Raw genomic sequence first — 27,273 nt, forward strand, 5'->3', positions numbered from 1 at the left:
TTCCTGCCTGCCCTTGCGTACTTCTGTGTCACCTTTGTTTCTATATCACACAACCTGGAGGACAGGGATCCTTGTTCTGCCATATCTGACCAGCAACATGACGTAGAGGGCAAAAGTTACAAGTGATGCTTAGGACTCCAAAGACCATCTTATTTACATTAGAAAATCCTTCTGAAGTCACTAACAACACCTGTGGTTGAGTTGGTTTTTCCCTTGTCACTCTCCAGAGCCACCGCCTGCTTGGGCATCTCAGTGTGTCCTGATTTTTTTCAAATGTTGAACTTTGACTCCCAGGGTGATTAGTTTCCATAAGAAAAGTTATATAGAACTGATGTGGGAGTTTATTTGTCCCCTAACTTATTTGAAAACTCATTACATGGCAGTGTCAGAAAACCATTCAAATCCCAGAACCCCAGTTATGCCAGGATGAACTTCCAAGAGTAAAATTGTAGATTGCAATCCCACAGAAGAGATGTGGGCATGGGACATGAAAGAGCTATGTCTGCTTTGCCAGTTGAGATGTGTTTTTTTTTCTAGTTCAAAAAATGACGGAGAGGTTATTTTAAGGGTGCTTTGGAGATGATGCTATAGGGATGTTGGAGAGTAAATTTTGAGTGTGATTTGCCCGTCTGGGCTTAATTCTGGCATCCAATTTGGGGGGGGGGGAATCTATCATTTATTGGCTATCTGATCCTCACCAGACTTTTATTTACTGAGTTGCTAAACCATATGTGATACAGGAGGAGAGTGGGCCACCAAAGATGGCCCAAAGTTCTTGTCTCCAATTGATGTGAAGGTCAGAGGAGTAACACTGCTTTTCCTGATTAACCTTTAGCACCAAGAGACATGCGATTTCCTCTAAATCAAGTGTATCCTCTGTCTTTGATGTTTTTAGAAGACCATTCTAAAGTGGACCGCTAGAAGTACACCACTTACTCTTTTGATTTGGGTTTTTTATGCCCCTGACCTGCGATCCACAGCACGTTGTAAGGGTTGGTGTGTGCTGGCTCCCAAAAGCTCATGTTACACTGGAGAGGGTGTCCAAGAGGGGGACCAAGTTTAACAGGCGCTGGAATGGTGTTTCTCTTATCCCAAGATGAATATGCATCTTTTAATCTAATTCTTGAGATTTAGAAATGAAATTCTTTAGCTACTTCTATGATTAAATGGTATTCTAGATCTAAAATAAATTTGACAGGCGGTATTTCTTTCCTAGGATCTACTCCTAACATTTCTATCCTAAATGCATACCAAAGAAAACATTTGCAGGCTTGATAATAAACACTGAAGTCAGATTCCACTACTTTGTAGTAGTCCATTAGGAATTGTATTGCGCTGCAAGTAACAGTGAGACAAGGAACAGAGCCCTAAATTGCTAGGATGCTAATTTAGGGTTAATATTATGACTTTTTGCTCTGTACTCTTCTCCCTGCTCAGGATCACCTCATGGTCATAAAGTGGCCACTGTAGTTCAGTGACTAGTCAGCCACCTTTTAAAGGAGCATTCCAAAAGCCCAACTTCTGTTTACCTACAACCAGCCAGAATTTGGTCACTTGGCTACCCAGATCTACCAGGGAAAGATAGGGAATGTAGTTTTCCAATGCTAACTCATTCCCTCTCCCAAAAGGAGCAAACAGAAAAGCCATTCTAGTTTTCAAAAGAAGGAGTAATAGATACTGCTAAGCACCCAGCGATTGCTGCCATCAGTACTTTTATGATCTACCCTAACCTTTCTTTGGGTCTCCTCTGCTGTTGTAAGCACTTTACAGTGTAGCTCCCCTAGGACACTTGGCACTCACTGAGAACCCCTTCACTTCCCTTCCCTCACATTTTATGCATGTCCTGAAAGGCTTTTGTCTTCAGTCCCGACTGTCTCAGCCTCTTAACCTCTGGGACATTGCTCAGATCAGGATTTTCTAGGGGGTCCTATAGTCATAGTTGTTATGACTACATTATATTGTGACCATCCTGCCCCTCCCCCCTTCCTTCTTTCATCTTCTTTCCCTGAGTTCTTGGTAAGTTTGGGCCAATATATTCTAGTTTCACAGCTAATTTTTCATATCCTCGGTGACTCTCTCTCCTCCCCCTTCCCCAACACTCACCTATAATACGTGTATATAACAAATGTCCAACACATGTTTATTGAATTCCATCACAGACCCAATGCCAGCAAGATAATAGGAGAAAGTCCCTTTATGCAACATTTTTCTGAGTGTTTTCTTTTCGTAAGAGAAAACAATTGGTGATATCAGCATTTTGAGTAGCCTATCCGATTGTAGCTGTTGGCTAATATATAGGTCCTTGGTTACTTTAGTGAACAGTCCGTTGGGTAAAGTGCAAATAGCAGTTTGTTTGAGAATTACTGACACCCTAAACACGTAAGAAACATTAACAGTCTTGGCCTCTTGGAATGTGTGCATTTGATGTGCCCAAGATTAGGGCACTGAAAACAAACAACAAGAAAGGGAAGGGGACAATAAAAATTTTTGTTCCTCCACAGCACCTGAAAGGACAATAAATGGATGGTCATCAAGCTGGTCAGGAGGTCAAAAGGCAAAACAGCCTAGGCACCTAGAGTTTGTTCCGTAACATGTCCTCTTCTAAATAAACTTTTTCATGTTCTTAAGTAGTACTTCCTAAACTACTTTTTCATGTTTTTAGAGATTTTTTCAAATTCCAGCTATTTGAGGGGATTCAACTCATACTTACTGATTTTGAGTTTTTTTTTTTTTTTTAATTATGACCCTCTGGGTGCCTCAGTGATAGTTGATTCGTTCAGGTTGTGTTCATATATAAACATTAAAATTTACGGCAAATCTTTTTTTTAAGATTTAAAAAAGCTTTAACTTGCATTTCCTGGTTATGGGGCCTGGAAATTATATAAAGACTGGTTTATGTCTGGGACTTATTTTAAAAACTGCATATAAACCATCTACTGGCATACAGTCGACTGAAGAATAATTTTGGAAGTCCCTTCTAGATAGATCATTTCTTCTCACAGGTCAGAACAAAATTGCTTCCTTTTGAATTTCATGTCATGTCTAAAATCAGATTTTAAGAATTTTCCAAGTGCATTTCTCTATCATTTACACCTTCTACTCAGCTCACCCCTTCTTTCTGCAAGCTTTTTAACACTTCTTGAGGAGCATTGTCTAAGGATTAGTAGTGATACAGGGTCCAGGTGGGGTGGCAAACAAACAGGAAAGCCTTGAAGTAAGATTGGCAAATAAGTCCCATGGAGTGCCAGGTGAGGGAAGGGTCAGCAAGAGTTGAGTGAGGAAACGTAGAAAACACCAGAAATAACTTGCCCCTCAGTTTTACAGGAGTATTCGAGTTTTGAAGGAAGCGAAGTTTGAGAATTGTGAGAGAGGAAACTAGGAGCATATCCCAGAATGAAAACAGCCGTGGCTGATATGGGAAGTAACAGGTGTCAGGGACTTTAGAACTCAGGGTCATTGTCAGTCGACTCCACTCCCCTTGGTGGATGTGTCTGCTCTTCAGTGCTTACTGAAGCCCATCTTTTCTGTCACAAAGAGATCATGCCTTTCCTCATGTCGACTAGATTTTTTTTCTAGTTCATCCCTCATATTGCCACCAGGTTAATATCCCCAGAATATTTATTTTTTATCAGGTCATTCTCCTGATGATGATAATAAACTTCCAGAAGCTTCCCATTTCATATAGATAAAGTATATATTCCTCAGCTGAAATTTAAGGAACATCATCATTTGATACCAGTCACCTATCTATGATTGTCTACATCTCATTTTTCCACTGACAGTAAGCTATCTCTTTAGCTTGATTCTGCCTTGGTGCCCTCTGAGTAAATGATAGTCTGTTTTGCCGTATAACTCTCCTTACCTTGGAGAGCCTTCCCCTTCTCTGTCTACCCTTGCTTGAAGAACCAACTCAAGTCTCTCCTGAGGCTTTCTCTACAAATCTCTGTGAATATGCGTGTGTGATGATTTCTTCACAAATTTCGTATGTGCTACCCATTTTGTTCATAAACAAATGTGTTAAATGCAGAATGATTGTTTGGTCTCTTGTAAGCTCTTTGAGACTAGTGACAATGCTATACAATGAATTTTCTTCTTTTTTCACCTCTGGCATAGCACCACCCACCTATTCGGTGTACAGCAAGGTTTCTCAGTCTGGCGCCATCACACTTTGGGCTGGATAATTTGTTCTAGAGGGGGCTGTCTGCGCGTTGTAAGATGTTTAGAGCATCCCTGTATTCTACCTGCTAGCTCCCAGTAGCACCCTCTCCCCAGTATGACGACCAAAAACGTCTCTGTTTATATCAAATGTTCTGTAGGGGACAAAGATGGCTTCAGCTGAGAACTACTGGTATAGAGTAGACCAAATAAATTCTGACCAGTGTCTTGGCAGGAATGAAAGACTGAAAAGCTTTGAATGATGTTTTACAGCGTTGTGGAATCCTGAGGAAAGACAAACTCAGTTGACAGAAGATAATAAATGTAAAATAGAACTTCCTATTTGCTGTGATTGGCCATGGCAAGGGTTAAGGCAGTTGTACCACACCTAGGGTTAAGAAAGATCAAAATGACAGAAGTATTCTTAAATGGAAGTTCCAAAAATACTGAGTATTGGGTTTTGTTTTGTTTAGAACCATTTCATATTAGAAATAACATTCCTAGTAAAATAAGTATTATTTAGTGGGAAATTTATCTGGAGTTCACATATACCCATATCTTTCGACTAAGAACTATTTTTTGAAGCATATTTGGGGGAATGAGTTTGAAATTACAGATACAGGTTATTGTAAAGTTGTAACTATTGACAAACATCAGTTGTGTTTATTCATAGTTTTACCTTTTTTTTTTTTTTTACTATTTTAACGTTGCGCTTAGGTTTAGCCAATTTTCCAGAACCTAGTGATTCACACACACTCTCACACACACACACCCACACGTATGTGAGAGTATTAAATCTAAACAGTGCTTTAGCATTCTAAGACACAGTGATTTTTATATTTCTGCTTCTCTGATGTAAGTTTTTAGTCTTCTCTTTGATTATAAAACTGCCTACGTGATACAGATTCTGTACGATTGATGTTCCACTGACCTAGAAATAATGCATGATATCCTCTTTCCACAGCTGTCTGCCGGCCACAGTGCAAACATGGTGAATGTATCGGACCCGACAAATGCAAATGTCATCCCGGATATGCTGGAAAGACCTGCAGTCAAGGTAGGAAACCAGTCTGACACAGATTAACAATCAGAAGCCCCCTCTGTTTCTGCCGCATGTAAAAGTTTTAGGTTCTCAGGCCAAACCACTTTTCCCTGGCTGTTTTTTTTTCCCAAAAATGTGTGAACTGCCATTTTCTGAAAGATAAAAATACAGTGGTAAATCTTAAAAATATATGTCATCAGATTTGGGTAGAAGTGCAAATAGCAGTTTGTTTGAGAATTACTGACTTACTCTTGTTCCTATTCACGGATCCTGATTAAAATGTGTTTTAAGGAAGAGAATCACAGCATGAGTCATGTTGAAGCCCTATATTCTGCTGGTCCTTGTCTTCCATGAGCTTAGTTGGGAAGCCCTGGCAAACTGCGGGCCTCCTGGGACCCCAGTGAGATGGAACCCCTTCAGTACCCAAAGTCAGGTAGGAAGCCTGACTCGAAACAGGTCCCTTCAAACTCTGAGCCCTTTGATCTTTGAGATTAAATTCCCTTCAACTCTTAACAGTTTGCAAAGTTCCTCTGAGAAATACAGATTTTGACAAACTTATTTTTAAGTTGCTTACAAAAGCAGACATTCATTTAGCACGTTGCCCCAAGTATTTTATCTATATTATCTATTTTCATTATTACAATGTCAGGAGGTAGGTAGAGTGTTATTTATGATAATTAAGAGGTAAATAATAACTTACTGTTATTTTTCATTGAAAGAGAGATATCAGCGATATTAAGTGTCTTGTCAAAGTTCAAGAGTTAGTTGGTAAAAGACCTAGTATGTCCACTTAGAACTTTTATCCATATAATTCATATTTTCTCTGTCAATTTAGTTTTAGATGAGAAAACATTATTGCAAATGTGATCTTCTGACTTGTGCTAACAAATCTGACAAGGCTTGTCTTTTTAATTAATTTCAACCCCAAATGTTCTATCATTAGGAGTAAAAAAAACCCAGAAATAAAGAAAAGCTGGGGTTAGATTTTCCCAGAAAGATACAAGGATAAAAGAGTCCATTTTTCACTTATTTCTTAAATTGAAGTAATCCTTTCTATCCTTTTTAGTGTTGAATGGAACAGTTACATGGGGCTTCACTGTCCCATAGATAACTTACTTCATCAGATATGGAGATGATATTGTTGAAATACTCCTGTTCTTCAATATCTGATACTCCTTGATATGTCTCATGTAAACACATGATTCATGGGCATAATTTCCACAACAGTCCAGAACACTGGTGTTTGAAAAAGTATAAGGGATTATTCCTGAACTATCAGTTGAAATCCATGCTAATGAAATGTGACATGTCTGATGTAGGAGAAACTGTTATTCTCAAGTATGTTCTGTATGATCTGTTAATTTGATTAACTGATTTTTTTCCAATGCTGCTTTTATAATATTTTTTAACTTGGAAGTTACCCAACATGCCTGGATAGCCTTTTTGAAGTAAATAGGGTTTTTGTTATCTCAGTTTATTCTTTTAAAAATCCATTTGACTTTCCTTCCCCAGTCTAAGTTTACAAGTAGTGACATGTCTGGTTGATTATTGAGTTATCAGTGTGCATCTGAGACTTCCAGCATGCTTCCCTTTTTAAAGTGGAGAACATAAACCATCAGAGGTTTCATTAATATGTCAGCACCATAAAACTTTGTTGTCCTGATGCCAGGAATTTATACAAAGAAGGTTATTATAAGAAGCCACTGTTGAGATTGCAGAGAAATCCATTTAAATTTATTTGCAGGAGCTACATCAACTTTAATATGCTTCAAAGACACTGAAACTATTATTGTAACAAGGATCTACCTCTGGGTATCTCCTGTTTTCAGAAAACCAGTTTATCATGTACTTTTTAACTGTAATACATACCTGTTTCTATAAAGAAAAATTGAAATATACTGAGTTTAAATCATGCCTCCTAAAACTATATTCCTTAGGGGAAAGAGGGTTTCATTAGTAGCAAAATGGGATTTTTACACTGGCAAAAAATAGTGCTGACACTGAAAATGTAATTTCAAGGCCAATCTTGAATATAAAACTATAGCTTACAATAAACCTATGTGTTTTGATCACCCCTCTCCTTGTCTTCCTTAACAGAAAAGCAATGTGGCAAGTTCCCGATGGCATGGTTTATGTTCTTTGAGACCCTGTATGGTCTCTGATTTCTGGGTTCCTGAAAACTATTATTAAAATGACTTGCACATGCTAAGTGCACACTAAATATTTGCTCAGTGAATGATAGTTTTATGTAATGGTTCTTGGTCCTGAACACCCTACTTGTAAGGGTTCCATGGAGTTGTCCAGCCAGCACCTTAGGCAGCCTCTGAATCTGTGGACCAAGAGCCCTGGTCAGGGTGAGAGGCGGCTGTGAAGGAGCTGGGTGAGTGGGACAATTGTCAAGAGACACCAAGAAACGTGAATAGAGCAAATTGTCTATATTGGTTACACAGCAAATCAATGTAGACTGTTTTTTTATCTGGACCATACATCTTAAAAAACTGTCAAACATGCCTCAGAAATATGGACAAACAGGTTTCTTTTTTCTTGAGAGATGTTAAGAAGAGGTATATTTCAAATGATTTCACAGAACTGAAAATTAGCTTCTGATTAAAAGTAGGTTTGTATATGCTGGGTAATTGAACATAATAATAAAAATAAATAATAAAAGAGCAAAAAAAAAAGTTTCTGTGTAAGGCAAATATTTGCTAAAAAAATTTGTTGCAAGTGGTGTACTATAAGAAATAATCTCCTGGAAACTTGATTGGTGGAGTGAACAGCTTGTGTAAATGGCCAGCGTTTAACCAGAGCTTCCAGGGTCAGCTAGAAGAGCAGCACAAGCCCACATGGGGACTGGCTTAATTTTACAGCCTTGTCGCAAAATTAGCGTGAATCTGCTGTTGGTGGCTTGCTTTTCCCTTGGAGTCATTTCTAGATTTGCCGTAGCTAGATCACATATAAAATCATGGGCTTGGACTGATCATTAGCATATTCTATACAGCACATGGTGCCTTTCACAATAATGAAATTCTAACCCAGACTCGGGCAAGATTTGCCTTTTTTTTTTTTCCCCACCTGATTTCTCTGGGAATTTTATTCATGCAGAGTCTCCTCTCTGAGTCTCTGTACCCATACAAATTCTCTTTCCCTTAAGCCAAAAATTAGATAATAACCTTTTTATAACTTTCCCAGTAGGGAATGATTTTTATCATGTACTATGTCCTATCATTGCATATTTTCAGAAATGAAAGACATAGGTTTTTGAATGCATGATGTGCTTTATAATGATTTCAGAAGAAACAATTTATAAATATCAATTCCTAAGGTTTTGACAAAGTTTACGTTTCATACGTTGAATTCCTCACCCCAAGAAAAGAACCAGTAGCTTGTAGCCCAGAACTGTACAGTAAACTTCGGTGGCCTAGGTAAATCTGAAAGTTGATTGCCTTTCTTACCCCTAATATTAAGGTAATTTCTGACAGCCTTACTTTTTGAAAGATGGGTGATTTCAACCCAGAAACCAGTGTTCATTTAATTTGAAAGTTTTAACTGGCTGTTAATACTATGAAAGTCTTAAAACGGAGGTGATTGCCTTTTTGACTCTACTTTTGAGTCTTACCCATCTTATACTATTTTGGTAAGTTAATAATGGCAGTAGTTAACCTTCTTGTAGGAAGCTTATTGTGTATTCCTACTAAATGTGACCTAAATATAACATAAGTTCTTACATTTGAATGAAAACATTGATGAACTACCATGCTATTTATTTAAATGAGCTCTTTATGCAAATCATAAAGTTGTGCTTAATTGGGGTATTTTAAACTATTGGACAACATAATAATAGAGGAAAAAGTCTTAAGTTGGACATTAAGGACCTCTGTCACTGAACAGAGCAGGTTGATTGTAATCAATGTTTGTATAATCTGTTTATTGGTTTTCTCTCTTTGTTGATGACTAAAATAATGCTTTAAAAAATGACCATCTCTTCTATAAAGAGTGGTGTGAGAATGATGTGTGTGTGCATGTGTGTAAAATGTACATGCGTTTTGGGGAGACAAGATGGCAGTGAGAAATTTTAAGGAAAATAGAAATTCAAATTTTAAAAAGAAACTGGATGAACTAGAAACCCATTTTTAAAAAGTATGTAAAGCATTCTTTTTGAACTCCACCAACTTTATGTAATTGTTTAATATATACTTATGAAGATTTTTAGGGCTAAAAATGACATCGGTTCAAAGTTGACTCTTATTACTTTCTCCCTGGTGTGAAGATGAACACTTCTACCCAACTCCTCTTGACCAAGGCAGTGAACAGCCTCTTTTCCAACCCCTGGATCATCAAGCCACAAGTTTACCTTCAAGGGGTGAGCGTGCATTATCTCCGGTGGGCTGCACTCCCACCCGCACAGCTTCCTGCAGTTTTGTCACTTCATGTAAATGTTCTGAAGACTAGCCCTGGAGTGCCCAGCCTTCAGCATCCTGAGCATGTAAAGCAAGCAGCGGAATACCTGCTGCTGATTCTCTGTGCTCTAAAAAGCCTGGAGCCTCCACTGTCCAATCACTGCATCAAATATTGCTTCTCTTTTCCTTTTCTGGGTTTCAAAAGGTTTTCTAAAAATGAGATGGCAAAATAACCTTTATTTTCATGGGTGAAGTCAGGGCATTCCAAAGCAACGGAGATTGGGTGATGAAGTCCTCTCCCCCACATTGTATTTGGAGTGTAGCGTTTTAGGTTACCTGGAAATCAAACCATACATTAACTTCCTTCTTTGGGTGTGCATTTTGTGACATTAGAAAGCCTAAGTTCTGGTTCCGAATAGCCTTTAAATGGCTATGTGATTATGAGCAAGTCATGTAATGTGTCTGAGTCCTAACCAACCAACTAGTAACAGGGGGAGAGTAATTCCTGCCCTCTTTACCTGCAGGGCTGGTGTGGGAACAAGAACACCAGACATACCAATGTTTTCATTGTGATGGAAAGTTCTGCACAGAAGTTAGGTGACAGCGTGATTTTGCGGGTTTTGTTCTAAAAAAGACTGTATCCTTCATCCGCTCATAGATTTAGGAACTTAGAATGACTGAATTAAAATAGTTTAAATTATTAATTATTGTCTCCCTGCTGATGGAGAACATAATGCACTTGCGTATCTTCTGCATAAAGAATTAGGGCAATAGGATTAATTTCAACAGTGATAATTTAAAGAATAAAAGTTATGGCACTTGACGTACTGACATCTGTCTGCCTGTGACCTCCGCGTTAGTCCTGTAAAATGTGAAAGGTTAAACTTCTGAGACACTGCCCAGTTTAAGGGTCAAAGAAGAAAAGAAGTCCAAATGCATTAAATGAATGAAAGATTATTTTCCTTAAAAATCCATTGGGTTGTCTTATTCAATGCGTCTATTCTAGATTTTTCAAGCTACTTTTCAGTGTCTGCATGCTAATAAAATTTCTGATTCTTTTTTTCCTAAAACGTAATTATAATGCTGTGCAGCTTGCATTTTTGTTCTGAACTAGCTCTCTTCTTACCCCCCCCACCCCCAACCCTCCATCCCACCTCCCCAAGCTCCTGAATCCAACAACTTGCTTAAATATACTCCTCATTGTAATAAATGTTCTTTAAGAATGTATACTTCGTAATTAAAGCATTTGAAATGTAAGTGGTTTAATTGTAAAGTGATGTCTTTTGATGTGATAAGATAGGCACATGACAGAATTCATTGTTTTTTATTACAGATTTTCCTTATAATTTATGTTATAAACTTCTAGAGAAAGAGCAAGATTGAAGTGAATTTAAGTAAATACACTAAGGTTTTCTTCCCTAGGTTCTTTTTATCAGCTTTTAAGATTGATTTGAGAAAGCGTGATCAAGGAGCTTGTTCTTTGTATTGTTCTGTTTATTAGCATAGGAGAATTTACTATAAATTGGAAGTGTTTTTGAACTTCAGACTTGACAGTAACACAAGCATTACTAGGTCAGTAGTCTATGAGATTTTGGAAGCAGTACATATTAACTCAATTTTATAAGGCATTAGGTCAATAAGAAAACAAAGTTATGATAATAATAGACTAGAAGCCCTGAAGAAAATTGACAAAAAGAAGTTTATCACTGCGACACCAGATGCTTTCAATATTTTGAAGCTCCCTGCTTTAGCAGAAGTTTGATATTTGGTAATAATTGATAACATGGATTATTGTGGAATTCTATTTCATAATTTCTGCAGTGGTTTTTGTAAGGGTTAGTGTGGAGTTTTTAGGACACGCTTGCCTGTAGCAGATGGGTAGTAATGGTAATCCCTGGAGACCTCAACACCAGCCAACTGTCCGGGAATATCAGCCACCCCGTCACCAGCTGTTAGAGTATGGCTTTCTCAAATGGCTGTCAATGTCTTTGGATATTCATGTGTCAAATTAGTAATATAGCCAACAAATGTCTCTACATTTACCCATCGAAGGTTGCATGTTTATTTCTTCTTCCATAATATTTCATAGAGTGATTCCCAGGTGGGGAGTTGTTTTTATTTGTTTGTTTTTGAATTACGACATTGTTTTTCACTTCCTTTCAGTTTCATGATTCTTAACCCCAAAGTGCTTTTTCTCATGGGAAGGAAAGAATAAATCTGGACTGAAGACCACCAGCAGCCCCAGTCTGGATCATGAAGACTCTTCTCCTAGCAATCTTGAGGGGTTCTTTATTGGTCAAGATTAGAGCTGCCTCAGCTTGGCTTCAGCTTTAGGTTCATGGACAGGGTGAATAAAGAAATTTCCATCAGCATAAGTATCCCTTACATATAAGCTGCTTAGAGCTATACACCTCTGACCAGTTTCTGTCAGGAACCCACAAACGCTTCTGTGGCTCTAAAAATAAGCTTAGCCTGGGCGTCTCAGTCATTAAGCGTCTGCCTTTGGCTCAGGTCATGATCCTAGGGTCCTGGGATCGAGCCCCGCATCAGGCTCTCTGCTCCGTGGGAAGCCTGCTTCTCCCTCTCCCACTCCCCCTGCTTGTGTTCCCTCTCTCGCTATGTGTCTCTCTCTCTGTCAAATAAATAAATAAAATCTTTTATAAGCCTAGCCTAAGGTTTCTTAATTGACACATTTTTCTATCCATCAATATCCTTCCCTTGAGATACAAAATTTAGTCTTACTCAATGGCTTTGTTGTACTGTTCTGTTTTATATTTGCTTAGTGCAAAAAATATTAAAAACAAAGCCTTTTTCTAATAATTTGCTCAGATTTTAATACCATTTAATATCAGTCAGGGACTTACCAAAGCCAGGTATGTATCTGCAGGGATCTTTGGATATATTAGGAATGATAATTGACTTCTCTTAGAACATGAGAAAAGATTCCCTGACTCTGATTTTCAGTCAATATTGAGATAACAGGGTAGAAGAATATGAGAGGTAGAGTGAATTTCTTTCTCCCTTGATTTAAAATTTTTACTTCATTTAACAGAGGGAGAAGTCAAATTTGTGTTGATACTATAATCTGCAAAGCACTTTCTTTGAGAAAATTTTTTAAAAATATATTTTAAAATGTTGATTCTGTTTTGAATGCCTATGACTGGCCATGAGACAAAAAAGTAGAAAATTGAAAAAAGCAAAGGAGATGATGAAGGTACCTAATTTACTTAGTTAACCTTCCTAGGCTTCGCCCAGCTGGGGACCTGCTCACTGTTGTGTTAAGGTTAGAAAAAAGACCCAAGTTAGAAAGTCAGTAAAATATGAAAACATTTATAAACGTAATAATTATTAGGTGTTTTTAAAACAGTGTAATTTGGTGGTTTAATTAAGTGAAATATGTAGATTTCCAGTAAGTGAGCAGGTCAGATTTAAATTTGATTAGATGAAAACACCTTTGCCACTAGATATATATCTGATTTGGTGACATGGACTAATAGATAATTTATCTAATCAGGTGCTTACGCTGGCAGTTCCAGACAAAATAAACATGTAGTCATATTTCTTTTTAATGAAGTCTGTATTTTGGGCATTACTATTTTAGTGTTTGCCATTATGAGTTTTATGTTCGCTTGAAGCAGTATTCAACTTGGGTTAGAAAATTCTTATGTGGAGTTAATTAGTTTATGTTGATATTTAAACCAACAAACCCAAAATACATAATAGTAGTCCATTATGTGTCATCCCTTAGTATTTCCATATGCCTTAACTGCCAAATGAATGAAAATATGTTGGAGAGTAGGTTTTGGGGTGGTTTATTTTGTGACTTGAATACATCAGTAAAGCAGGAAGCTGAAATTTCTTCTTTGAGATCAGTATAGAATCTGTAAGATTGAATGAGAGAAACCATAATAGTGATCACTCTAATTCATGTAGCTCTTACCCTCTGAAAATAGAGCTTTCCTTTGGAAAGGTCGAAGCAGTTGAATGTTTTAAAATACTTCCTCTAAACTAAGATAGGCTCACAGAGTATCTTTTTAAAACAGAGACAGAAGGAAATGGAAAGGGAAAGATCCCATAGTCAGGAGTGAAGCTAATAGTAAACTCAGCTATTTGGAAGAGGTTGGAGTCAGTTAGGTAGATGGCAGGGCACCTCTATCCATGAGGAAGATGGTCGTGATGATAGGCATGTGTCTGTGAGAATTTTTCCAGCCGTCCTTTGTGGACAGAGACCACAGGTACTACGTAATCTAAGCTCCAAAAATTCACACAGCCCTCTCATTGTTATGAAGCATTTGGTCTTCACACCCCTCGTATAACCAGCATAGAAATTCAGATGGTATAAACAGGCTTTCTCTCTTATGTTAATGACTGGTTGCTACAGCTTGTCCTGCTTTTCTTGTTCATTCTTCAATAAAGAGAGGTATTTTGAATGGTTTTATATTAGTGTTGAGGCTTTCTCATTTTTCTGCGTCGACCCCTGTTCTTTTCAGATCTAAATGAGTGTGGCCTGAAGCCGCGGCCTTGCAAGCACAGGTGCATGAACACTTATGGCAGCTACAAGTGCTACTGTCTCAACGGATATATGCTCATGCCAGATGGGTCCTGCTCAAGTATGTCGAGAATCTTAACTGTTTTATAAGTGCTCTGGCTTGATCTCATGTGCTCTGATAGGGTATATGAAAATAGCCTCCCAGGCTGTGAGCGTGTATTTATATATGTGTGCCTCTGGAATGGAAAACCAAAATAAAAGTTGCCCATTTGACATGTCTAGCATTATTTTACCATGGGCGCCAGCATTAAATGGATTTGGAAGTGGTATTTAAGAATCGTAAAACTAAATGTATTTTCTAGTGTTTTTCCCAACACGCTTTTGCCTGTCTTCTATCTGGGCAAAGAACTGTTCTAGCTTGAAAAAGAACTTTAGTGCCTATGTGAGGACTGTGTTGCTGTTCACAAGCATGGACACTATAAACCGTTAGCTGGTAACGAATCCATCAAGTCTGTTGACTGAGCGTAAACCATTCATAAGTACCTTCTCACTTCACTTTTACAGTTCTTTCTAATAGTCTAAAGACTAAGATAACACTTTCCAAAAAAAAAAAAATCTACATCAAATGATTCCAATAACGTTAGATTTCATGTGTCTTTGTGAGAAAGAGATGTATCATGTTTTTCTACTATCATTTGGATGTGTTTATAAGATGGACAATCCCCTGAAATTTTCTGTGGGCTGAACGTTGAATTGAGTTTGTGTTTCTATGATCTCTGACAATTGAGGACTTGATTGTTATTTTTACTGAGTTATCTGTTAAGTTAGTTACCAATTAGTTAATTATCAGTTATCTCTCTCTAACTGGGTTGTATTTTATTAATAAGTTTCAGTTAATCTTATTTAGCATTGCATATTTAACTTGGAACCTTTAGAATTAAGTGAATTCATGTTTAAGACCATGTAGTAGTGATGTTAGAATCCTCTAACATTGTACGACCCAGTAGGAAATCTGTCCCTAGAAAAATTTAGTGGGAGATTGAGAAAATTAATTGGATGTTTTAGTGAAGATCAGCATTTAGCATGAATAATCTAGAAAATTACCTCAATTGTCCACTTTCCTTGGCCACTGGAAAAATTTCCAGATAATCTATGTGAGATAGATTTGTCTTTTCATTTTTTAAATGCATTAAAGATCTTCCTCAGATGAGGAATAGCAACTATTGGATAATTGAGGGCTTTTTGTCTTTGTTGTTGATTCAGTGTCAAGTAAAAAAAAAAAAAAAAAACCCACGTTATTTTGGTTACAGAATTTGTCCTCTGCCTTTCTGAGTCAGCCAGTCACACTCTTTCCAGGTGCCCTGACGTGCTCCATGGCCAACTGTCAGTATGGCTGTGATGTTGTCAAAGGACAGATACGGTGCCAGTGCCCCTCTCCTGGCCTACAGCTGGCTCCCGATGGGAGGACCTGTGTGGGTGAGTTGTAAAATCAAGCATCTCTGTCAGAAGCCCCCGCAGGATAAAAGGAGAAAGTGAAAGGTGATGGCAGTACGGGGAAGAGGCAGTTGCCTACATCAAGCAGTTGGCTATCCTTACAAGATAGCACATGCCTCAAGGAGAGGACCTCTCTCTGTGAATGGATAATGGAAGTCTTGTTTCTCTAAAAATGAGGGACAGGTGGAAGTTTTGGGCAGAGGAAATCATGTGCAAAGGCTCTGAAGTTTAAAAGAGCACAGTATTCAGGGAAAGCAGAAGAGCTCAGTATTTCTAGAATGTTAAGAAGCAATGAATGATGAAGCTGAATAGGTAGGCAGGGTTAGATTGTACATGCTGCACTAAAAGTTAGATTTGTTTTCCTGTAATTTAGCTAAGACAGTATAGGTTTGTGGTTAAATCTGGGCTTTGATCTCAAACCTAGTGCTGCCATGTGCTTGATATGTAACCTTAAGCAAGAGACTTCCTTTCTTTGAGCTTGAGTCTCTTCATCTTTTAAAAATGGAAGTAATGTGGGGCACCTGGGTGGCTTAGTCGGTTAAGCATCTGCCTTCCACTCAGGTCATGATCCCAGGCTCCTGGGATCGAGCCCCACATAGGACCCCGCTGAGCCTGCTTCTCCCTCTCTCTCTGCTGCTCCCCCTGCTTGTGCTCTCTCACATTCTCTGTCAAATAAATAAAATATTTTTTTTAAATAGGAGTAATACCACCTAGAACCATTGTAAGGATTGAATGGGATTATGTATGCAAAGAGCTGAGCAGAGTACCTAGCATGTAGTACCTACTCAAGAACTAGAGGTAGTCAGTGATTCAAGAGACACTGATTTAATACTTTCTATATTTCAGGCACTGTGCCAACTGCTAGGATATACCGTAGTGGACAAAGCAGATGTGATTTTGATCCTCACAAAACTGACACTCTAATGGGGAAGACAGAAAAGAAACAAATATCTAATAAAATTACAAACAATACTAAATGTTAATATGAGGTACTAAGAGGAAAACACAGAGGGTTTATTTTAGAAAGTAACGGTCAAGGAAAACCCTTCAGTAAGACCTGGACCACTGGCCGTGTGAAGAATCACCAAGCAGGTGCAAACAGGGTAGGCACCTCAGTGAGAGAGGGCAGGGGCTGGCCAGTGTGGGGTTTTGAAAGAAAGCAGGCCAATGTGGCTTCCGTGCAGACTGAGTATGAGGGGTGGGGGCTTGACACATAACCGGGGAGGTACGTAAGGATTACATAGTTAGGGCAGGGTGTTCACACACATTGAGGAATGAGGATTTAACTTAAAAAGCAAGCAGAACAGTTGAGTTTTAATATTCCAATCTTGGGTTGCAGTAGAGCATTTTGACAGTTGAGTGGGAATGCTCTGGAGGGGTAAGACTGGCGGGGAAGAGACCGGTTCGGAGGTTCTTGTCACAGTCTAACCTGGAAGATGGTAGCTTGGGTAGTGGCAGTGGGTGAAAAGAAGACTAGGCCTGATTAACTGGGCCTGATGATTTTGCGTTATAGGAAATAGGGTTGTAAGGATGCCTCATGTTTCCATTCGGAACAACTAGTGGATGCAGGTGCAGTCTGTGCAGAGAGATGGTGCAGGAACAGGATGGCTCTGGTTAGGAGGATGCGGTGAAATTTGGAGATGTGGAATTTATCTAGCCTGTCGGGGCTACCAGCTGGATGACACTTATGATGAGCCGCCCAGTGCCAGGCAGCCATTTGCGAACAAAACCCATTCCCTCTGAACATGATGGTGCTCTTTCTAAGTCGCAATTGATTTATGTTTCTAGATGTCGATGAATGTGCTACTGGAAGCGCCTCCTGCCCTCGATTTAGGCAGTGTGTCAACACTTTTGGGAGTTACATCTGCAAGTGTCAGAAAGGCTTCGACCTCATGTACATTGGAGGCAAATACCAGTGTCACGGTAATGAGCCTCAACCATCACTTTGTGTTGCTTCTTCTTGGGATGCAGGAAGCCCTCCTACCTGTGGTGGCGACTGGGAAATCAGCGGCTGGGGACGGTGCTGGCATCACATTAAACAGAAGCCCTGTGCAACCATCTGGTGGTTCTGGATGCACGTGTACTTTGTTTCTTCCGTTTATCTGCTGGTTTTACGTGGAACTTCCAAAAAAATTTTTTTTTGTTTTGAAACTATATATTTTTGATGTCTTCATACTTCTCTCCCAAATAAACTTCTTCTTTTCCTACTTCGCAATGCAGATATAGATGAATGCTCCCTTGGTCAGTATCATTGCAGCCGCTTTGCTCGATGTTACAACGTACACGGGTCCTACAAGTGTCAATGTAGAGATGGATACGAGGGTGATGGACTGAATTGTGTGTGTGAGTAATGCTTATCTCCCGGCTCTGAATTCTAGCAGGAAATACAGGCTTACCATGAAGGGCATTACTGGGAAAGATGAAGAACAGGATTAGTTATCCAAAAAGCATACTTTTTATAGCTAATTACGTTAGTCTGTATTTTCTGCAAACAGGCAAATCACTTGTTCAGGTATTTTAAAAAAGTTAAAGACTCAGTAATGCATTCTAATCTTAAGAGTGTTTAATTCCTTTGCTAAAATGTCTCAATAGCTTACCTTTGGCTGGCAAGAAATGATGGAGCTCTCCCTGAGAATTTGATTTTGTTAAAATCAGAAGTAAATGTTTGTCATTAGCATTACATTATGACAGGTGGAAAATCTGAATATATACCTTATTTTTTGTTCCTCTGTTTTATGTCTTCTAATTCTACTATTAAAAAATCATTCCGATATTTCTTTTCTCTAAATTTAGGACAGTTTTGCTTTTTAAATCCTTACAAGCTGTTTGGAGTATGGCTATGTTAGTAGATAAACATGAAAAAAATAACCTCCAAGATGAAAGTTTTACAAATTAAAGGCCATAATTTAGCATACATTTCATATGACAGTAGATAATTTTTAAAGCTTTGGAGTAAAATATTTACTGAAAACGATGAGCCTTAAAACCATGGGAGTTAAAGGATTTTTGAAGGGTCATGTAGTCATACTCCAGGCCTAGAGTATACTGTTCCCGGAAGAGTAAATATTAATTCCTTTTGGTGACGATAATCACCGAAAAAGATTCCACAGATAATCACGGTGACCTTGGAAGTTTTTTTAAGCAGTCGTATAAATTAGTAAGGGGGAATGCAAACAAACTTCAAAAATATACAGAACATTTAGGGCGCCTGGGTGGCACAGTCAGCTAAGTGTCCAACTCTTGGTTTCCATTCAGGTCATGATCTTGGGGTCGTGAGATCGAGCCCAGTGTCTGGCTCCACACTTAGCACAGAGTTTACTTGGGATTCTCTCTCCCTCTCCCTTTGCCCCTCCCACTCGTGCTCTCTTACTCTCTCAAATAAATAAATAAAATCTTAAAAAAAATATACGGAACACTTAACATATTTTGCATGAGTTGAATTTACATAGAGTATCGAAGAGAAAAGGATTATTCAAAACATGATTTTATAGTATATGTGTGCCCTAGGGACACTTAACATAGATTCTGAACAAATATTTCTCATATTTTAAAAAACTTAGAATGTTTCTGCATTTTAAAAATCTCAAGGATTGTTGTTTATTTCCATTTTACAAATACTTGAAATTCTTTGTGTTGCAAATAATACATATCCATTACAGAAATACCAGTATAATTTTTGCATATATCTACAGGATGAATATGTATGTGTATGAATATATATCTGTATATCATATACATATCCACACATAGTTATTATTTGGAAAACAGCATGACTTACAGTAGGGGAATATTCTAAATGTGAAAAGTAAGCCTAGTTATCATGAGATATTCTAATGTGTTTTCACAATTTGATTCCACAACCGAACTTTTAGAGAGACACACTAATTTAAATCTTTTGACTCTTTCAGATATTCCAAAAGTCATGATTGAACCTTCAGGTCCAATTCATGTACCAAAGGGTAATGGTACCATTTCAAAGGGTGATGGAGGACACAGTAACTGGATTCCTGATGTTGGAAGTACTAGGTGGCCTCTGAAGACACCATATATCCCTCCTGTTATTACGAACAGGCCCACTTCTAAGCCAACAACAAGACCTGCACCAAGGCCAACAGCAGAGCTGACCCCACCCCCGTTCACAGAACTCGGAACATCTCCACCCACAACAAGCCCAGAAAGCCCAAGCACCAGATTGACCCCTGCAACACCCATTGCCACTACCTCTCCAAGATGGATTACAGTTGACAACAGGATACACACAGATCCTCAGAAACCCAGAGGAGATGTGTTCAGTAAGTCATAGAAATGTTAGCACGTATTTTGGAGTTTTTTTTCTAGTTGTGTTGAGATATAATTGATATACAGCACCATATAAGTTTAGGGACTATAGCATAATGATTTGACTTACATGTATCATGAAGTATTGACCATAATAAGTTTAGTTAACATCCATCATCTCATATAGGTATAAAAGAAACAGGAACAAAATTTTTCTGTGATGAGAAGTCTTTGGATCTACTCTCATAACAACTTTCATATAAGTCCTACAGTAGTGTCAACTGTAGTCATAACATTGTACATTATATCCCTAGTACATATTGATCTTATAACTGGAGTTTTGTACCTTTTGACTACTTTCCTCCTGTTCTCCACCCCCTCCACCACCACTTTTGGTAATCACAAATCTGACCATTTTCTGTAAGGTTTTATTTTTTTAAGATTTTACATATAGTATGTGAGATCATACAGTATTTGTCTTTCTCTGTCTGACTTATTTCACTTAGCATAATGCCTCAGGTGTATCCAGACTATCTCAGATGGCAGTATTTTCTCATTTATTTAAAGGCTGAATTATGTACATATCCCATTGTGTATTCATACCACACCTTCTTTATTTACTTATCCATTGATGGACGCTTAGGTTGTTTCCATGTCATGGCTATTGTAAATAATGCTGCAGTGACCATGGGAGTGGAGATGTCTCTTTGACATAATATTTTCATTTTCTTTGGATAAATATCCAAAAGTGGAATTGCTGGATCATGTGGCAGTTCTAAGTTTTAATTTTTTGAGGAACCTCCATACTGTTTTCCGTGGTGGCTGCACTAATTTACATTCCTACTGACCATGAACAAGGGTTCTCTTTTTTCCACCTCCTTGCCAGCGTTTGTTATCTCTTGTCTTTTTTTTTTTTTTAAAGATTTTATTTATTTATTTGAGAGAGAGAGTGAGAGAGAGCACATGAGAGGGAGGAGGGTCAGAGGGAGAAGCAGACTCCCCGCTGAGCAGGGAGCCCGATGCGGGACTCGATCCCGTGACTCCAGGATCATGACCTGAGCTGAAGGCAGTCGCCCAACCAACTGAGCCACCCAGGCGCCCTATCTCTTGTCTTTTTGATGATGGCCATTCTAGCAGGCACAAAGTGCTATCTCATTGTGGCTTTATTTCCCTTGCAATTAGTGATGTTGAGCCTCTCTTCATGTGTCTGTTGCCCTTCTGTGTGTCCTCTTTGGAAAGCTATCTATTCAGATCGCCTGCCCATTTTTAATCAGATTGGTTGGGGTTTTTTGCTATTGAGTTTATGAGTTCCCTGTGTATTTTAGATATTAGCCCCATATCAGATGTATTGTTTTCAAATATTTTTCTCCATTCCATAGGCTGTCTTTTCATTTTGTTGATGGTTTCTTTTGCCATGCAGAAGCCTTTTTGTTTGTTGCAGTCCCACTTGGTTTTTTTTTTCTTTTTTATTTTATTGCTTATGCTTTAGGTGTCATATCCAAAAATTCATTGCCAAGTCCCATGTCAAGGAGTTTTTTCCTATATTTTCTTCTAGGAGTTTCATGGTTTCAGGTCTTATGGTCAAGTCTTTAATCAATTTTGAGTTAATATGTTTATGTTATATAAGATAAGGGTCTACTTTCATTCTTTCGCATGTGAATATCCAATTTTCCTAGAACCATTTATTGAAAAGGCTTTCTTTTCGCCATTGAGTATTCTTGGCTCCCATGTCAAACATGCTTGGGTTTACTCCTGCACTATCGATTTTGTTCCATTGGTCTGTGCATCTGTTTTTATGTGAATATCATACTGTTTTGATGACTATAGCTTTATAATATAGCTTGAAATCAAGAAGCATGATGCTTCTTGCTTTGTTCTTCTTTCTCAGGATTGCTTTGGCTACTCAGGGTCTTTTGTGTTAGCACGTTTTTAATAAGCTCTTTACAGTGGCATTTCCATCATTGGCCATGCCTTGAATAAGAATGAAACATAAAAAGAATTAGTTGTACAAAGTATAAGTCATATGTCTTTATTAAATATTATAAAGAACTGTATAAAAGGCAGTCAACTGGGCAAATTACAATGTGTGTAGAAATGGAAGGAATATCACAAAGTCATATGGTAGATCTCATTTCTTATCCAGTGTGGGAATTCTCCTAACATACTTAGATTTAGTCAAAAACCCTCAGAGATGGGAAACCTAACTATATCACATCCCATTTAACTTTTAATCTAATTTAACTAAATTTAATCAGTAAACAATTTTGAGTGTGTTTTAGAATTCCAGGCCCTGTATTAGGCATTGGATTTACAAAGATAAAACAGATAAGGTATAATCTGGTGGGAAAGATAGTTGCCCAGAAAATAACTGGGATACTGGGTTAACGAAAGAGATTAGAGCACCTAATCAGTTCTCCAGGCAGGAAGTATTGGGGTGGGCAGGGGCAAAGAGCTTGAGGAAAGACAGGTACTATACAGTTCATGGGAACAGCACACCAAAGGCACAGAGGTAGGAAGCAGGCTCACATATGCAGTAACCTTCCGGCAAACCTGTCCCTTGTGCTTGCTGTGCCCTGGTGGTTGGATCTAGAAGACTTGAGCTAGATCAGATCAGAGACCTCAGATTTTCAGTGGGTAAGTGGGTAAAGGATGGTATCACCCATAGAGATAGAGGCTAGAGGTAAAGCAGCAAGTTTTGAAGGAGGAAGAGGTTGTTCCCTTGTTAGCAGACCAAAATGTGTAATTTTACAACTTGCAAATGCTCCCTGTATTTATGTCATGTGTCACCGTGCTGTTAGCCACCTTTGCATTCACTCCTCCTGTCTCCTCTTTTCCTTTTCCCACTGCTCCCTGACAGAACCAAACTTTGCTTCTTTATATTGAATACTGTGCAAATCTTTTTTTAACAGGCAAAAAGAACACTGACATTTGTGAATTTTTAAGAGAAGTTTCTTTTTGCTTGTATGTGACTCTCAAATTTCTCTTCTAGGTCCTTGTCCATTTAAAGAGAGATTGAAATTCTCTAATTCTGATATAGTTGTAATTGTGTATGTTTTAGGCAATAAACGTAATTTTTAGAGGAATCTGATAGTAGATCCAGTAATATGTTTTACATTCACATGTTTTATTTGAAAATGTATTTTTTTAAAGATTTTATTTATTTGACAGAGCGAGTGAACACAAGCAGGGGGAGCGGCAGGCAGAGGGAGGGGGAGAAGCAGGCTCTCCACTGAGCAGGAAGCCCCATATGAGGCTGGATCCCAGGACCCTGGGATCATGACCTGAGCCGAAGGCAGACACTTAACTGACTGAACCACCCAGGCACCCTGAAAATGATTTTTTTTTAAATCTTTCTCCTCTTTGCCTCCCTTCCTTTCCTTTGTTCTCTCTCAGCAGTGTCTCTTTCTTACTCCTCTGCTTTGTTTTGTTTTCATCTCTTTGTGATCATATAGTGGGATGTTTATTCATGGGTGCTTAAGTAAGGATAGTACTTTTGTTATTCTGTTGCCTTAAGGTAGGGTCATAAAAACTTGGCAACTTAATATAAAAACACACTTTAACATAGATATAACATCTTTCTGAGTCTTCTAATATTTTCTCATTTTAAAAAGTATGTCGTTTTTGGGACGCCTGGGTGGTGCAGTTGGTTAAGCATCCAGCTCCTGATTTTGGCTCAGGTCATGATCTGAGGGTCGTGAGATGGAGCCCCAGGTCAGGCTCCATGCTGGGCATGGAGTCTGCTTGGGATTCTCTCTCCCTCTCCCTGTGCCCCTCCCCACTCACTGGTGTTCCCTCTTTCTCTCTTAAAAAAAAAATATATATATATATGTATATATATATATGTGTGTGTGTGTGTGTGTGTGTGTGTGTGTGTCTTTCCATTATTCCTCTCTATATCAACGCACATATGAATTTAAAGTATAACATTAAAGTTCACCAACAGAATTTAGCAGGACAAGATTGGGGAAACATGGAGTTCCAACGATGTTTGAGAGCACTCATTCTGAGAGAGTGTGATCTTAAAGACATGCCCTGGGAAGGAATTCCCTTGATTGGATGCCCAGGTGGCCACATGCCACAGACAGCGTTGCTGCCTCTGGACACTGCCCGCCCCAAATCCGATTCCATTCTTGTTCATCTTCAGCTATCGCACTGCTTAACGGTAGCATGGATGAGGGTATTTTAGACACTTCTTAATTTACTGTCTTGTGATTATAGCCTATTTTCTGAGTAAGGGAAGAGTTCTAAGTTTTTAATTCAAGACAAACAGTTTATTCACTGTGAAAGCAGAAAGGAAACTTAGCAATGTTTTAGTTCAACACTCTCTCTTCATTGATATTTTCTTCGCTTCTGGCAAAATAATTTCTTAAGCCATCCTTTTTCTCCACAGGTCTGAGAATAGAATTTAACTCTCCTCATTTCATAAATGTTCAGGTGACGTTAACGACAGCCACTGCCGGGCAGTCTTCAAACAGCCCTATACTCTAGTTATATTTTCCTTTACATTGAAAGATGTATATTTGTTTAATGGAAGAGGTTGTGAAATAGAGCTTTTCTTTATAATGTGTGAGTGTGTGTGTAGTTATGTATTGTTCCCCTGAGGAAGGACTAAAGATATTTTAGGAAATCAAGAAAATCAAGGAAAAGGAAATCAAGGAAAAAATTATAACACAGATACATCTGTAACCCAGACTTCTCCCCAAACTTTTCTTGGATATCCATCTGCCTGTTGACCCTTTCTAGTTAGATGGAAATACATCTGTCAGACTCCACCTGTCTAATTGTTTCTGATTATCAGCCCAAACACATTCTGCCCACAGCCTTTCCCACCCCAGGAGATGTCACCTCTGTCCTACCAGTTGCTAAGGCCAAAGAAAGATCTTGGAGTCCTCTTAAACTACTCTTTTTATACCCAGATTCAATCTGTGTGGAAATGCTGTTAGCCTTCAAATTCTGTCTCAAGTGGGAGCGCCTCTCACCATCTCCAGTGCTTGCCTCCCTGACCCAAGCCCTTCTTCCCGGGGAGGACAGGTCCAAATTCCTTTATCCAGATAAGTTGTGGGATAGAGAATTTTTCAGAGTTTTGAAAAGTAATTAGATACATATGTATACTGAAACAGATTAATGTTTCTGCAGTGAAACATAGGAATATTTATGCTAATTTGGCTCCCAAAGAGTTTGGTTGAGTTACAGAAATAGCTTTTGGATTTTAGCATTATGAGTGAGGAACCATGGACCTGTGCCACAGGAGCCTTTGACAGGTCTCCCTGCTTCCTCCGTGGTCCCCTCTCAACCCACCAACTGGAGGGATCTTTTAGAACAGAAATGAGACGTCAGTGTTCAGAGCTGTGCATCAGCACGTGCTTGGCTCCATATGAACGTAAGTCCACCTGGTGTCTCACAGAGTGCTACAGGATCTTACCTCCTCACACCCTGCCCTCCTTGACTGCACTCCAGCCTCCTCACTGATCCTCAAACAGCTGCTTCGGACTTTTGCTCCAGCCCTTCCCTTTCCCTGGGACACTCTTCCCCCAGCTCTCAGTTTGGCTCACTCTCTCGCCTCTTTACACAAATGTCGGCTCACCAGGGGGACCACCCTGATGCCCATATTCAATATTGTGAGCCCTACCAACCACCACCAGCATGCCTTTTTTTTTTTTCAAGATTTTATTCCCTTATTCATGAGAGACAGAGAGAGAGAGAGGCAGAGGGAGAAGCAGGCTCCCAAGGAGCAGGGAGCCCGATGCAGGGCTCCATCCCAGGACCCTGGGATCATGACTTGAGCCGAAGGCAGACGCTTAACCATCTGAGCCACCCAGGCGCCCACCAGCATGCCTTTCTACCTACTGTTTTTCTCTCTCTCTTTTTTTTTTAAGATTTTATTTATTTTTTTGACAGAAACACAGCAAGAGAAGGAACACAAGCAGGGGGAGTGGGAGAGGGAGAAAGAGAAGCAGACTTCCCACCGAGCAGGGAGCCCGATGCGGGGCTTGATCTCAGGACCCTGGGATCATGACCTGAGCTGAAGGCAGACATTTAATGACTGAGCCACCCAGGCGCCCCTGCTTTTCTCTTTTTAATATCATTTATCACCTTCTAATATACCGTATTATTTACTTACTGATCGTGTCTATTGTTGTATCTCCCTACTAGAATACAAATTTTTTGAGGACAGGGATCTTTGTTTTGTTCACTGGTATGTCTCAAGAACCTAGAATAATGCCTGGCACATAATTGGCACTTGAACATTATTTGTGGAACAAAGGAATGAATAGATCACTCATAGCATTTTAAAGTAAAATAAATTATCATCATGTAATCAAATTTTCTATACAAAAGCTAGCCCGATATAATAACAGATTTAATCTATATTTAAGAATTAAAAAATATTCTTTTCTGATTGTTCCTTATTTTTTTACTGTGGTGCTTCCACCATTTTCCCCTCTCTTTCTTCTCTCCCTTCCTCCTTTCTTTTTAGAGATTGGCATTCTATTCAGTGGATTATTAAATCTGAAAATTTGATGATAATGAGAAGGCAGATGATGTCAGTGTAGATATAATGTCTCAAAATATATATTTCCCTAGCTTCTGAGACTAGCTCAAATAATTTGTGCTTTATACTTTTATTATTTGGAAGTTGGCCTGTATGAAAGTTGGCATTTTTTTTTAATGTGAAAAAGATTTAAGAAACAGCCCCTTAAAACAACATTTCTTGTAGGTGTAAACAAAATATCATTGATGCCGGAATTTTTGTCCTTTTACTACAAAAAAACGGGGTTCAAAACAAAAAAAATTTTTTTGAAACTTCAAATAAGCAATCCAGAAGGAATGATTATAATACAGCCTTTTTACATTTTAATTTGGGGCCTAAAAACTTTCATCTAAATCAACACAATTAATTATCCAAGTGTGATGTCCTTACGAGTTTTTAAAGAAATCATCCCAGTTATATCCCAAATCTCTAAGGGTGACTAAAGTCCCTCACAATAACACATTTTACTGTTGGGATATTCTTTCTCATAATTAATCTAAATTCTTGAAATTGTAGTTTACACCAGTGCAGGATGGTCAGGTACTTGTGGCTGATGGACACAGCTGGTCAGTGTCTCCAGACCCTATATTCTTTGTATTAAAGGACACTCTCTGGAAATTACTCAGCTGTCTCTTGTTTGGGCTCAGTAATTTCTGTTTCATAAACCTTTTCTTAGAAAGACTGTTTTTCAAAGGAAGAGTGTTTTTCAACCCACTTTGCAATCTTTTTGGGTTGCCTTTGAACGTCCTTCGTTTTTCAAATCTGTCTCAAATGATAGGGTCCAAAGATTTGTAACAGTCACATCTGACCCAATATTGACTGCAAGCGGAATTTCTTTAAACATGTTTTTCTAATCTAAATCATTTCCCTCTGTTGCCAAGTATAG

The 27,273-nt window shown here is 38.6% G+C and overlaps 1 protein-coding gene across 9 annotated transcripts in view; it reads left to right on the plus strand.

The window, feature by feature from the left end:
- Positions 1–27,273, plus strand: part of NPNT (nephronectin) — a 78,444-nt gene that overhangs the window by 27,368 nt on the left and 23,803 nt on the right. For 4 of the 9 annotated variants that reach the window (XM_073892075.1, XM_025873638.2, XM_073892078.1 and 1 more), the window contains 7 exons: positions 5,120–5,212; positions 9,465–9,557; positions 14,085–14,204; positions 15,440–15,559; positions 17,366–17,500; positions 17,798–17,920; positions 19,486–19,869. In XM_073892075.1, the coding sequence (XP_073748176.1) occupies positions 5,120–5,212; positions 9,465–9,557; positions 14,085–14,204; positions 15,440–15,559; positions 17,366–17,500; positions 17,798–17,920; positions 19,486–19,869 (1,068 nt within the window). The remainder of the gene's footprint in view (positions 1–5,119; positions 5,213–9,464; positions 9,558–14,084; positions 14,205–15,439; positions 15,560–17,365; positions 17,501–17,797; positions 17,921–19,485; positions 19,870–27,273) is intronic. The other 5 variants (XM_025873637.2, XM_025873639.2, XM_073892079.1 and 2 more) reach the window with 2 other exon arrangements.

The sequence above is a fragment of the Callorhinus ursinus genome, unplaced genomic scaffold (assembly GCF_003265705.2).
Source record: "Callorhinus ursinus isolate GAN/ISIS: 27379988/994484 unplaced genomic scaffold, GSC_fseal_2.0 scaffold4, whole genome shotgun sequence".
NCBI lineage: Eukaryota > Metazoa > Chordata > Mammalia > Carnivora > Otariidae > Callorhinus > Callorhinus ursinus.